Source organism: Anas platyrhynchos, chromosome 6 (genome assembly GCF_047663525.1).
Source record: "Anas platyrhynchos isolate ZD024472 breed Pekin duck chromosome 6, IASCAAS_PekinDuck_T2T, whole genome shotgun sequence".
In the NCBI taxonomy this organism is placed as follows: Eukaryota; Metazoa; Chordata; class Aves; order Anseriformes; family Anatidae; genus Anas; species Anas platyrhynchos.
In genome coordinates this window covers 20,178,945-20,192,676 of record NC_092592.1, presented here as the reverse complement: position 1 = coordinate 20,192,676, position 13,732 = coordinate 20,178,945, and the positions used below count along the sequence as shown (strand labels likewise).

Below are 13,732 nucleotides of genomic sequence, written 5' to 3'. Positions count from 1 at the left end.
AGTCTGCAGCAAAGCTTGGAGTTCAACCCAGGACTCCTGACCATGAAATGAGTGCTTGAACCCAGAAGATCACCCTCAGAGCCGCAGAAGAAAGGCTTACCTGTGGCTTGCTGTCTGAGGAAAGGTTTGGACGCACACTCCTGTAGCCCTTGGCAGCCAGAGAAGACGGTTGGGCATCCCCATTGGCATCAGTAGTAGATGATGACCTCCAATCATCTAGAAGCAGAAGGAAGAAAGTCAGATCACAGAGGATTCCCTCCAGCTACAGAATGAGTGAAAGGAGGGGATTTTTTTTTTCCAGTCAACAAGAAATACTTCCAAGAAAGCAACAACAAATGCAGCCAATGTTTGTACCTGTTTCTGTGTTTTCTGGCTCCAGACCTAGGCATTTCACAGAAAAGAGGGATAGAAGAGATGGGGGTGGAGGATAAGCATAAAGGAAAAGAAAGGGGTGGTGGGGGGGAAGAAATAAACTGTTACATTTACGGAAAACATGTACCAACTGAAGTTAAGAGTCAAATTACTTCATTTCACACATAAAATGCTCTCTGACAGGGCTGCCTAATTACCATAGAGACCAGCCCTAAACATGATGCCCTCCTTGTTTCTGACCTTTGTAAACACAAGGCAATTCATTCAGAGCAATGAAGAAACAATTGTTCATTGACATTCTTATTTCAGAGGCAAAAAGGCAGCCCAGCTAGCTAGTTTCTAAAGCTGCAGCTTTTAAGTCCAAACACCACACATTACTGGAAATACAGGGACCCCGTATTCAGCCCTAATAGAGCCTATGAAGAGATATCTACCCTTGTCAACATCACTGTGTATGATTAACAGGGGGAGAGGACTGCCAGCAAACAGATCAGGTTTTGATGACTAAGGGCACGCATATGAAGAGGATTAAAAAAAATAAAATACAACGTCACTTTACAACCGAGTCCCTGCAGACAGATGCTTTAGTCTCACCAACTATTTACCCACCTCCCACTGGGTTCTTCCCCACTGACTCTCCCCCTGCTAGTCATTTTGCTGTTCGAGTTACATGCAAAAAGGACTTCCAGCTCCAAAGTACATTTCATAAAGTGACTGAGAGAGTAAGCAAAAGTAGTATTAATGATCTCATTTCCATAGTAATAGGCTCATTGCCATTCAGGCTGCAGGAAATTTATGAAGCCATCAGCAGAAAGGAGTGAGGCAATGGTGGGGGGCAGGAATGAAGAAATAGGGAATGGCAAGCATGAAAAGAGGGGAGGTCATAGGTGGAGCAGAAGGGGGAGGAGAAGACAGAGCAGAAAGTGGCACATTGAGGCTGGAATTAATGGAATCACCCTTCCTACAACAATGTATCCAGAAATGATGTGTGTTTTGCTTTCAGGAGCAAGTTTGACCCCCTCTTTCCCCTTAACAGCATCTTGCCTTTGGGAGTTCATCCTCTCTGCCAGACCCACGACACTGGACAGGTTTATTATGCTTTGCCTGTCTCCTACAATTAAGTAATTACACGTCTGCTATTGAACGATGGCAGAACTCTGTGGCGACACTGCCTGTCTGGGATGCCATCCCTGCTGCCTTGACAACCCAAGTGAATGCTGTGGTGGCAGCAGCACCACCCAGCCTCTTTCTGGTCCACCTTGGCTTGGGATAAAAGGAGGTGGATAGGAGCCTGCCAGGAAAACAGAACTAAAGAATACCAACCAGCTGAGATTTTTTGCTGCTCCTGACAGCGAAAGGGAGCTGTAAGCAAGCTATAGACAAAGAGTGAGTGGTCATGAAACCTGTTCTAGGAGACTGCAGGACTTCATCTCCCTCTGCTGGTCTGGGTCTTACAAGAGGTTTCTGACTAGTACAGGATCTGGGGCTTTAAGTCTTAGTTTAAAAGTTAAACAACAACACCTTCCCAGGACTCTGGACTGACCTCATATGAGCTTACCATGAGGTAACATATTCCAGTTAACCTCGCACCCACTACACTTACTTTCAGGTTGCTCAGCATCCTGAGGACACGGTGAAGAGAGATTCTGATTCTCTTCATAGGCTGGAGATGCCCGGAGGGTCACAGCTCCTTTTCCGCTGCAGACTCTAGTGGGATCCATTTCTACAGGAAATGCACAGGCCCAGAGGAGACACATTGAAAGAGATATTAGATGAAAACTATTAGAAGCCATCAGAGCTCTATGGAGTATTTTTAGCATGGCTGTCTTTGGGTGACTTGATCTAGTAATGTTTATGTTGATGAAGATTAGCTCTGGATTTAAAGCATTGAGAAATCAAAGCAGTTTTGTATTCAAGTAACTGATGAACGTAGAAATAAGTTCTGAGCCAGTGTAACAGAGCTAAGAGAGGAGGAAAAAAGCATGAGTGTTTGAACCAAATTTAATGAGTCCACTTGCTTTATTAGGCCTGCTTTGCATGAATTAGCAGGACACAATTATACCCAAGACTTTTCTGTAGGTTCTGTAGGGATGTCACAGTGGTATAAAGCAACAGGATTTTCATGCTAAGGCCTTAAAAATTCCTTTTGTGCTGGACTGAAAAAGACTTAGGCCTACTGGAGGACAAAGTCTTGCAACTATGCCAAATACAATCTAACAGCAGGACAATGCAAGCTACCTCCTTGCCATCTCCTCCCATTTCATGGTGGTATTGCAGCTTTTTGACACAGGAACCCAAATCACTAAAGCAGGAGATTTAACATACCTGCTTAGATCACCCTGTGGAGCACAACACCAGGTCATGCCAGCTTTCTGGCTAAGGCCTGATTCAGCACAGCGTCAGTGCACACTTAGCCTTTTGCATTTCAGTCCATGGTTTGGGGTTTTTCCCTGTCATCCTATTCATTATCCTTGAAGTTCAAGTTTGTTATCTTCTTACCCTTATTTAAAAACCTTTCCGGAGAGTTGTTTCCTCTAACATATCTGTAGAAACAATAAGCCTAAAGAGACTCTTACTTACCCAAGCTACTTCCACAGCAAAACACATCACCTCCCTTTCTTATGCACTATTACTGCCCCTGCAGCTGCCAGACTTCTCATTTTGACCTACCTAAACAGAAGCGCTTGTCCTACCATGACAACACACATGGAGCCTGAAGGTGTTCTGAGGATGTGCTGTGTTGCACAAGTGACAACATGATGATTTTTAACTTTACGGGGTGAGGATTAAGCTCCCTATGCCCCAGGAGGAATGCAGCTGCTCTTTAGGAAGTGTTATTATAGTGACAGTTATGCCTCCAGACTGGACAGAGGGGGCAAAAGCTGCTGCTTGCTGCCCAAATAACAGCTCATGCTTACTGCAAAACTGCATCGCCTGGCTGACATCAGTAAGACAATGCTCAACTACATCCACATCATGCCTGCAGACCATGACGACACCTCTGCCACGGTTGCAGAACACTGCCACAACGTAATGAAACACCAAGAGCAGAGGTGGACAAGAGCAGTAAGGGAAAAGACTGACACTAGAATCACCATGGTGAAGGCTTTTACTTAGGCTTTCAATGCTTTAGGGCTTTCTCAAAAACAAGTTTCAGGTAGCGGATCCACACTTAGCAAATGCTGCTGAAGTATGCCAACTTCACCCTCATACCACACAACTGACCACGCTTTAAGGTCACCCACATGGCTGTTGAAATAGAAAGTGACTTTTCTGACCGAGAAGCATTTAATACGTCTGTGTAGATAGTTTTGCCCCTCTAGAGGCTGCCTCAATGTTGCAAATTAAGTAAAGGCTGTACTGATAGAAAATATCCTGATTCTCTACTTAATCCACCTTTCCTGTAGTCCTACACGTGAATCTGCTACCTGAAGCTATCGTTTCTGAAAAAGTCCTGAAGAACTGGATGCAGAACAAGGTTAGGAAATGCTCTTGTACAGGACACTATTTCTGGCTACATTTCACATCCACACAGCACAACACACAGCCTCAGGACTCTTTGGACTCATATTCAAACCAGAGTACCAAGGTTTAAGCTCTGTGAATCCAGTTTCAAGAGTACTTTGACCGAGGCATAGATATATTGCTGGGAGTCACCACACCTGATTCAGACATCCACAGAGTAAAGGGTTGCTGTTGTTCTACATTCTTCCCCTATATACCCTTCACATGCACTGGAGAGAGAAAAAAAAAAAAACTAGAGCTCACGACAAAATAGAAGTGTCTCCGTTATATTGGAGGAAAAGAACCCTGGAATTGACCACGGACTATTAGTCCAGGAAAAAAACAGTAAGTGCTCTGTGCCTGACTCCTCTTGTCATTTCTGTACTCCATTTAGATACTAAGTTTCGGGTGGCAGGACCCTTGACAATAGAGAAAAATGTTGGGACTGACCCCTCTGTAGAGATTGAGGAGAGATGTTTTAGCAGGACATGGAAGACTTCACCTGTGCTGTCCAGCAAATACCAGCAGCTTGCACAAGGGACTAAGGCCAACACCCAAAAACCAGCACTGAACTACAGCTGGATCCTGAAACTCTCCTCTGTGCTCTGACTCCACTATTTTGCTTGTTTGGTTAATGCTGCACACTCTCCTTGTTTGTATCAGGCTTCTTTTATCACATTTGCTGGGCTGCTTTGCAACAAATATTGCACATACATTGTGATTTGGTGAGGTGTCAGGTATGATCTTGGCCACTGTTATTAACAGCAATAGGATATTGCTGCTCGTTATTCTTCCAGAGGTAACTGGATAAACAATAGTCAAATCATCATTGATGAGTGAATACTCAAATGCATAGTTCTAACCTTCAGGGTCCATAAAACAACACTTTTAAAAGGTCTACCATGGTGTGAAGAAAAACATTCACTAGCTAGTCTCTTAAGCTTACCATAAAAAAAAAACTAAGAGATGGGACTGGATTTCTCTCATCAGATCTGACCGTCCCTGAACTTTGAGTTTTCAAAAATCCAGATATAGATGTAATCTGCCGAGAATTTTCCACTAGAAGTTGTGTTTGAAAACAGTGACTCAACAAAATAAAAATATTAAGAAACCAATCAAGTTAATAGAAATTCTCATGGGATACTACCAAAGCACTTCACTATAATATAACAAATTACAAATGTATTACAAATCAAAGCAGTAAGAGTTGGGAAAAAAAAAAAAGTCTGAACTCAAAAAAATCAGGGTGTTTTAAAAAGGGTTGAAAATAAAGTTGTCAGACTATTTCACTTTGGGAAAGGAAGACAAACAGCTAAGATGTTGAAGTCCCTCACAATTTAGGTGAAAAATAAAACAAATATCCAGATCTCTCATTACAGGAGTCCACCAGATGTTAACAAACATGAGGACATCAGCCCTGTACTTCTTACAGCAAAACATGTGTGGCAGATCAGAAGAGACAAGCAGTATCAGCTAACCTAGCATGACTGTCCAAATCCAGCAGAGTACAAAAATAATTTTGTACTTTTAGCAGGAAAACATGTGCTTGGGGGCGGGGGGTATAACAGAGCCTGACATCCTTATTTACAGATTCTTTACATGGATAAAGTCAGCGTGCGCATAGATGTCTGTTTACTTTCATAAAAACTAAAAGATAGGCAGGAAATATTCTTTGATTCATCAGGAGCTTGTTTCACAATGAGGCTGTACTAACAATATCATTCATAACCAAGCATTAGTAGAAGAGCTTACTACGATCCCAGATTCAAGTAGACACAATTATGTCTGCAGAAGAGCAGCATAATTGAGAACAGTGCATTGTGCCGTCAGGAGCTAACTTTATTACCTACTGATGAAATCCACAGCTCTGGAAACAGTGAGAAGGATGAAGCTGAAAACTAGCCAAAGCATGTGGGTGAAGCAGAGAAAGAGAGAGAGGAGACAGACAGAGAGAGAGAAAGATGATGGATGGCCAACTAATGCGGGGGGGAGGAGGGGGGGAAGGGAGGAGAGGCTGGGGTGGGGAGAAGATACCTGTAGGCAGCACTAGGTGAGGAGAAGTTTTCACTTTCTTCACAGGGATTATTTTAACGGCAGAAATAGAGCGTGTATATAAAGGGACATCAACAGCTGCAAACACAAAAGTGTAAATGGCACATCCAAAAGGGAAGAACAGAGTTTGGGAAGCATGCCACAAAAATTTCTAATGTACTTGGAGACACAATAGCAGGAAATTTCAAATACAAAAGCAGTCCAGAGAGCACTGATGCAACCGTTAAAAATATCCCTTCGCTTGTCCTAAATCAGGACATGTCTGTTTTATGCAGTGTGCAGAACTGCTTACTGAATCGACTAACTGCTGACTGTCACTGCGCTGCAGGGGATGAGAATCTGGAAGCATTAGTTTTTAGAAGCCATCAAAAACTTTTAGTGTAATCATTTTGCTGAGACACACTACATGCAAAAAAATAAAAATATTAAGTCAATGTTAAAACGGCTCAGTTAAAGTGAAAAAAACACAAAGATGGAGAAGTTCAGAGTGGATAATTAAACTAGCGCATTACATAAATTCTGGATTTTATGGCACGTGCTTTACAAGTTCAACAGAGAGTAGAGAAACACAAAATAATTCTGAAAACACTCTCATGACAGAGTGCAGCATCAAATACCCAGTTCAGAAATAAGTATCGGTTTAAGAATTAAAAATTTCTACTGCACTTCACCATTTTGCATACTAATTATGCCAGGCATAGTAACACAGGGGAAAATCATATTACACTGTGCAAAGTACTAGCAATTATTGCAAAACTCTCCAGAATACCTGCTACTTCCTCTCCAACTCTTTATTGCTACTAATGTAGAACTATTAGAAACGACAACAAAAAACACCCTACTCATTGGTAAAGCTTAACGAGACCTGCCAAGATAAACACCTTTTAAGTCACAGCTCCACAAGAGTAATGAATTGTACTGTTGATTTCTGTAGATCCAGAATTTTCTCCTTTAAAACCTGCTAGTTTTCTGCAAGTATTGACAGGAAAATGCCAGGTGCTCCCTTCTTTCCACCTCCTTCAGGCCTGCATAATCAGGAGCAAGAACTACATTACTAATATTTAACACACCAATTCTCAGTGCTGGGCCACTTTGAGGCAGGCATGGACATCAGGATGGTGTGTACACCCCCTCTTGGGGGATCTTTCTAGTCCCAGGCTAAACTGGAAAACAGAGATTTCAACCTGGCAAAGGGATTTCAAGCAAGAGGATAGGAGAAGAGCTTGATAAGAGTTTTTTCTAACTCCAGATAAAATTGTTATTTTTATTTGATGAGATGGTTTTAAATCCACTTGTATTAAAAAAAGGAACCCAAATCAAACCCTGTTCTCCAAGCTTCTCCCTGAACACTGCAAATCCTGTGAAAACAATAGATCCCAACTCCAAACAGTCTACAGTTTGGGGAAAAACCTTAATTCTGTTCTGCTCAGTAACTGATGGAATTCAGCCATCTACAAAGCAGTCAAAATACTAACCACTATACAAAGGCATCAAAGGAAAAGAAAGGAAATGAACCCTGCAGACAACCAACCCATACACTCATATACTTTCACTGTGCCAAAACACACCCCATCGTTATACAATATTGAATGCTGTAAAGCACGCTTCAGACCTGTTGACATTAACGTGATGACCAGTTTGTTCAGGTAAGCTGGGATTTAAAATCCTTGTTGCTAATGACAGATTTCTTCATTACCTAAACAGTTAGTTCCAGCTCTTTAATCCTGGGCTCAAACCTTCACCTCCCTCTGAAATGAACAGGATTCATACATAGGTACCCCAAAATCCATGCTGTCTAAACACACTGAAATATGGATTCTCAGGTGGTGACAATTAACACAGGCAGTGCACATATTTCTTCAAAACAGCACTGGAAATATACAAAGATGCAAATCTAGCCTGTCACCTTTTGTTACTTAAGAGACAAAGAACACTTGTTCAGCTAAAAAATGCTGCTGGCATGCTGTAGAACAAAGCCTTTCTTGTATGAGTCGCCAGGCAAACTAAATTTGGAAACCCCTGCTGCAGTGAATGCCCAGGAAATCAACCACATCACTCAGTTGACATGCAGGGGGAGCTGCAGAGGTGCGTCTGAAGCTCTTAACCCACCTTTGTCCTGTCCATTGCTGCTAAGCCCATTCACAACAGTTTTTGCAACATCAATTTCTTTGTGTTCTGCAAGACAAACAAAGAAACAGATTATTTCTGGGTTAAAGTATTTGCAACTGAATTTAAAATCTGACTATGCCATGGGTCAGAGCTATTGATTCAGGAGTTAGGTAGTATTCCTACTGTCTCATGAGATGTTGCTTGGAGACAGATCTCCCTCGAATGACAGCTCTGTTTCTCCTTCCTCTTTGCCTACTTGGACTGCAGCCTCTTTTAACCGGGGACTCTCTCTATACATGCACATTGCACCCAGCTCAGAGGTGTTCCAGCTCTGAACGGGACATACACATTCTAGCACGGGAAAAAGCAAATACTCTTCACTATTGCATCAGCCAGATGTGTGTAGAAACCCAAAGATAATGGAGTTGGCCTGCAATCCCCAGTATTCAAGCTGCATGCTACATTATGGCACTCTGGACTGCTTTGCTATTTCCCAATAATTACTGACTTTTGGGCCCAAGGGGAACAAGGAGAACAACCACCTTTTGCTACAAGTATCTTTCACACTGAAGCCTTGCTTCTTAAAGCTGATGGGATAACTCTTTTGCACCATTTCAAATATGAGATTTGAAGGAAATTTAATGTGAAATCCAGCTTATTGAGAAAACATTTGCTGAACTCAGGGCCAATATAAAGATCACAATGTTCTCTACGGAAAAAGAGAGATGTGAGCCTGCAGGGTCCTCAGCTGACATGAATAAAACTGGCTTTTGTGAATTCAGAGAAACACAGAAGACAATGCTGGAAAGAACCTGCAAAAGTCATCTAATGCTCTATTCCTGACCCACGGCAGAAACAACTCTACCTCTGTCATTGCTGACAAACATTTGCCTAAACAGTTCTTACAAACTTATGGTATCACCCTAGAGCAGTCTACTCCAGTGTTTTACAAGCTGTAAAAGTTTTAGCAACTTTTAATTCAAATTCCCAGATCGTGTTTTTCAGACTTCTGATTAGTTTTCTATAATTCCTCTAGGCTGTCTCCAAATGGTTCATGTTTTTATCAAAATGTGGTGCTAAACGTTGGACATGATACTCCCGCTGAGACATGATAAAGTGCTAAAATCAGTCGAGAATATTATTCCATGGGTCCTACATATGGCATTTCAATATGGTGTCTGCTTTAGTTTTTCACTGTGGCTTGCCTGTTACCTAGACAAGCCCAGCAGTTTTACTCTTGCCAACTAGCCCCATTTCCTCTTCCCTCATTTTTGTTTGAGCAGCTGATTTTTCATGTCCAGATGTCAAATTTTGCATTCACCACTACTAAAACATACCCACTTCTTTCAGATCTTTTATTTTTTCAAGTAGTCACAATAATTTTGAATTCTAATCTTGTATTACAAAGTAAAAGAAGCTGAAGGGACCTACCTTGTCTCAAAATATTTCTAGTTATTTGAGCTTTATACGCCAAATTAACACAGCAAAGGTCAATCCATGACGCTATTTATTAAGAAGCCTCCCCATTCTTTCTCCAATAGTTAGGTTCCCTGAGATTTTCCTCAGAGAGCTGCAGCACCTCTCTTATGAGAAAGGGCTGAGAGAGCTGGTGTTGTTCAGCATGGCGAAGAAAAAGCTCCAGGGAGACCTTATAGTAGCCTTGCAGTACCTGAAGAGGGCTTACAATAAAGCTGGAGACGGACTCTTTATCAGGGATCGTAGTGATAGGACATGGGATACCAGCTTTAAACTTAAAAGAGGGGAGATTTAGATTAGATGTTAGTAGCAAATCCTTTACTCCACAGGCGGTAAGGCACTAGAACGGGGTTGCCCAGAGATGTTGTGGATGCCCCATCCCTGGAGGTGTTTGAGGCCAGGTTGGATAGGGTCCTGGACAACCTGACCTAGTGGGTGGCATCCCTGCCTGGGGCAAGGTGGTTGGAACTAGATGGTCTATAAGGTCCCTTCCAACCCAAACCATTCTGTGATGCCAGGGCTTTGCCTGCCAAGATGCAGAAGAAGAATAAAAGAATGTATCAATGAAGAGGTAGGCTAATGATTGCAAATAGAAAATAACAGACTTACCAGAGCTCATTGTGGCAGAAGGACTTGCCCTTTTCACTTCTGGATTTTGTTTATCTCTGTTTAAAGTGAAAGACAGAATGGTTAATTTCTTTCATGCCTGCCCAGGCAGCAGTAGATACGATGCTGAACAATCACTACAAAAGTCAAGGTAAGAATTGTAGTTTCATCAAGAAATTTAGTTCAAAACCCAAACGAATTTATGTCAGTCAGCAGTTACAATTTTTATTCATAATCATCAGAAACTGATGAGTATTTCCACCCAATTACAGGTACTACTTTCAAACCTTAAAGTGAATCCTCAACACCAAATCATGAGATACTGATTAAAGCATATGTCTATATATGGAAAATTACAAGTCTGGTTAGCTTTTAACATATGAAGTGTATCACTTTCAGGGAGAAAAAAAAATCATAGTGAGACCATCTTTAAGCTAAAACCCTCAGCTTAGGCCACTGCCAGATTTCAAGACAATCTGCTGCTCATATCAAAGTCAGCCTCTCCTCTGGAAGATGTTACAGTGAAGAAGAGACATTTGTAGAAATGCATATTAACTTCTGTGCTAACCATTTCCAGTCCTGCAGTGCTACTGGTATCTTTAGGAACAGACTCTGATAAGTGAAACTTAAAATTAGAAGCTTTAATCCTCCTGGAACCAAAGGCAATGAAATCACCAACCCGAGAGGAAAAACTATCAGCCTGGGACTGGAAGAGAAAAGTCAATTTTCAGTCATGAGAAACTACAGGGGACAACTGTGGAGCCTACTCTTACCCAGTACCCACTCCAGGCAGGATTTGATGTGTGCAGCCTAACAGCTTTCACAGCATCACACTGTTGATGTTGGTCTCGACAGTGAAAGAACAGCATGTCTACAAAACATGTCTATGTTTGCCAGGATGTCTTAACTCTCTAAAGGCCCTAGATTGAATTCAAAACCCTTTCAACCACTCCCACAAAAAAAAAATAAAAAATAACACTAATGAGAGCAAGAGTGACTCCGGGTAATTAAATGCATCCCAGGGCATGAATAGGAGTAGGTATCACAAGCTGTACAATTGTGCATAACCAAAGACACTGATCTGTGAAACATGGGAGAAAGGGGATACAACACCTTCCCCACCTTCTCTCCTTCCAAGTTGCTAGGAACAAGAAGCTGAAGAAGAGAATTGGAGATATTTGTTTTCCTGTTACTAGAACTGGAATCAGCAATACAGCATGGTAAGAGGTAGAAATTGTCTTCAGGGAAGGAAATTTGCCCTTTTGCCCGAAATCCCCCCATTCTTATCCAGTATTCATTTTGTATCAGCCGGAGTATAATGAGCATGTTCAACAGATAATCAAAAAGGAAAATAAAGAAAATTAAACAAGCAGATATAGTAACAGACTAGTCTGTAAAACTACCCAATACCTGGGCTCCAGGCACGTCACTCTAGGAAGAGCTACCAACACCGAATTATTTTATTCATTAAAATGTCCACATAAGATATACATTGTGGGCCAGGGAAGGCTCAGCAAGACACAGCCCAACTTGAAGCTGATCCCACCAGAACACAGTGTGGGTTCAGGGGGTACAGTCTCAAACCACCTGAACAGGAACTTAAAGGCCCGCTTCCCTACTTTGCCTGCCAATACAGGATCTGTCTTTGATTTCTACCAACCATATCCTGGGTACAGCAGGCACAGCACAGCCAGCTGGTTGAGGGAAGTGATCATCCTGGTGCAACCTCACCTGGAGCACTGTGTGCAGTTTTGGGCACCGCAGTATAAAATTATCAGTCAGTGTCAAAATAAGGGTTACAAGGATGGTGAAGGATCTAGAGAGCAAGATGTATGAGAAGTGGTTGAAGTCACTTCGCTTGTTCAGCCTAGAGCAGAGGAGACTGAGGAGAGGCCAAGAAACCCTACACCTACAAACCTCAATTATTTCGCCTTAAAAGAACAAATTACTTTCTCACAAAAAGTGATCTGAGATTAAAAATAAAGTTGCAATTACAGAAATAAGCTTTCTAAAATTAAATGAAGGTGTACAAACTCATTAGTACTAGATGTAGAAAAATGACTTTTCTACATATCCCCATTCTGATTTCAGAATTCAATTAAAATAACAAGCATTCAGCGTTCATTAACTGTGAAGCCAATCAGCATTACTCAAGCACTCCAGTGAATGCACACTTAACACAGGTTCCCTTACAAAGAATGGATTCAGAGGGCTGGGGGTTACCATAAACAGTCCAGAGTGCTTCAACTCCTGTAACTCCAGAGGTTCAGTTTTAAAGTTGATTTTAAAGTTGATGTAGGTCACTTGCAGTTCTTTGTGCAGATTCACTGCGCACAGGTAGAAATACCTGCTGTTTAGATTGAAGAAATTATGGTGCATGTTTGAAGTTGAGAACATGCTTCAGTGCCTTTTTGGCATCAGGGCTACGGAGTTATTCCTACCTGTCTCCCACATGCTTAATCTAAACCACACACTGAAGTGCTGTTACATCCATGCTGTATTTTATGGAGTAGCCTAAGGCTGCTCTTGGGACCAGACACCTGGTTCAGACAGAGCACATTTGGCTCCATGGCCCCCACACAGCAGAGTGCTGCCCTCTAGCACTTGGGGATGTACACACGAGGTCAGTGCTCTGCGAGTATTTGGGTGGTGCATCCTTGAGCAGAGCATCTCTGCCAGGTTAGCCAGACAGCCTGCCCATGGGCTGCAAAAGGGATGGATCTGGAAGCACTTGCTGCTCCCAATTGCTCTAGAGAACTTCCTGTAGACACAGCGAAGCCGGTCCCATAGACATGGGCAGTATGCTCACCCACACCTCGTAACTGAGCCATTCAAAAGGAACCAGAAAGAGATCCCTCGTGTCAGTCTTAGAAACTGAAAACTGGTACTGCCAAGATCACACAAAACAAAAACCAAACCACACACACACAAAATCACCCAAGTATCTCCTTCCAGCTCCCTGACGTAACCAGCAGTCCCCTGTCTCCTTGCCAGGCTTTCATGCCTTTCCTGAAATACGACAGATGTAGCAACAACGGTTTCAAAGCTGCAAACATTCAAAACACAATGAAAGGTAATGAATTCCTAAGGGCATATGCCAGCAACTGTAGTCCTGAAGATGCCAGTGTCTGTACTTAATGTCCACCAGCTCCTTGCCAGTTCCCTCGTGCATCTAGGCAGATGTTCAACGGCTCCTTCCTCCCTTTCACCCCAGCACATTTCTCCGAAGGCTGCAGCTCCTTCCCTACTTGGTGTGGAAACACAGCACAGCGGATTCAGAGCCCTATTTAGGAGGAATGCAGATAAGTGGTGACTACTGCTGTGCAACATGTCTCTGGATTATCTCACATGCTCTAAACATTCAAGTACTCCCCCTGCAATGGCCAGAGGTAACAAACAGCTCATTAATAGTCCCAAGTAAGGACACACGCTCTTAAGTCACTGGTATCTCAGCTAAGAGTCACAGGCAGTGGTTATTTTCGGTGGTCTAATGTACACGTGGGGAAGAGTAATTTCCTTTGGTTTCTTCTCTTGTTACTGATAGCTTTGATGACTTGCTTAGGATTTAAAAACAATTGCTAACCACAAGCATTCAAGATTTATCAGACAGGCC

General features: G+C 42.3%; 1 protein-coding gene across 50 annotated transcripts in view; it reads right to left on the bottom strand.

Annotated features, from left to right (window-relative positions):
* SORBS1 (sorbin and SH3 domain containing 1) overlaps window positions 1–13,732 on the bottom strand; it is a 235,428-nt gene that overhangs the window by 57,132 nt on the left and 164,564 nt on the right. For 29 of the 50 annotated variants that reach the window (XM_072040126.1, XM_072040127.1, XM_072040131.1 and 26 more), the window contains 6 exons: window positions 10,123–10,178; window positions 8,038–8,103; window positions 5,911–6,006; window positions 1,976–2,095; window positions 355–381; window positions 101–216 (listed from right to left, as the gene is read on the bottom strand). In XM_072040126.1, coding sequence (XP_071896227.1) covers window positions 101–216; window positions 355–381; window positions 1,976–2,095; window positions 5,911–6,006; window positions 8,038–8,103; window positions 10,123–10,132 — 435 coding nt within the window. In that variant the 5' untranslated portion in view covers window positions 10,133–10,178. The remainder of the gene's footprint in view (window positions 1–100; window positions 217–354; window positions 382–1,975; window positions 2,096–5,910; window positions 6,007–8,037; window positions 8,104–10,122; window positions 10,179–13,732) is intronic. The other 21 variants (XM_072040166.1, XM_072040143.1, XM_072040155.1 and 18 more) reach the window with 4 other exon arrangements.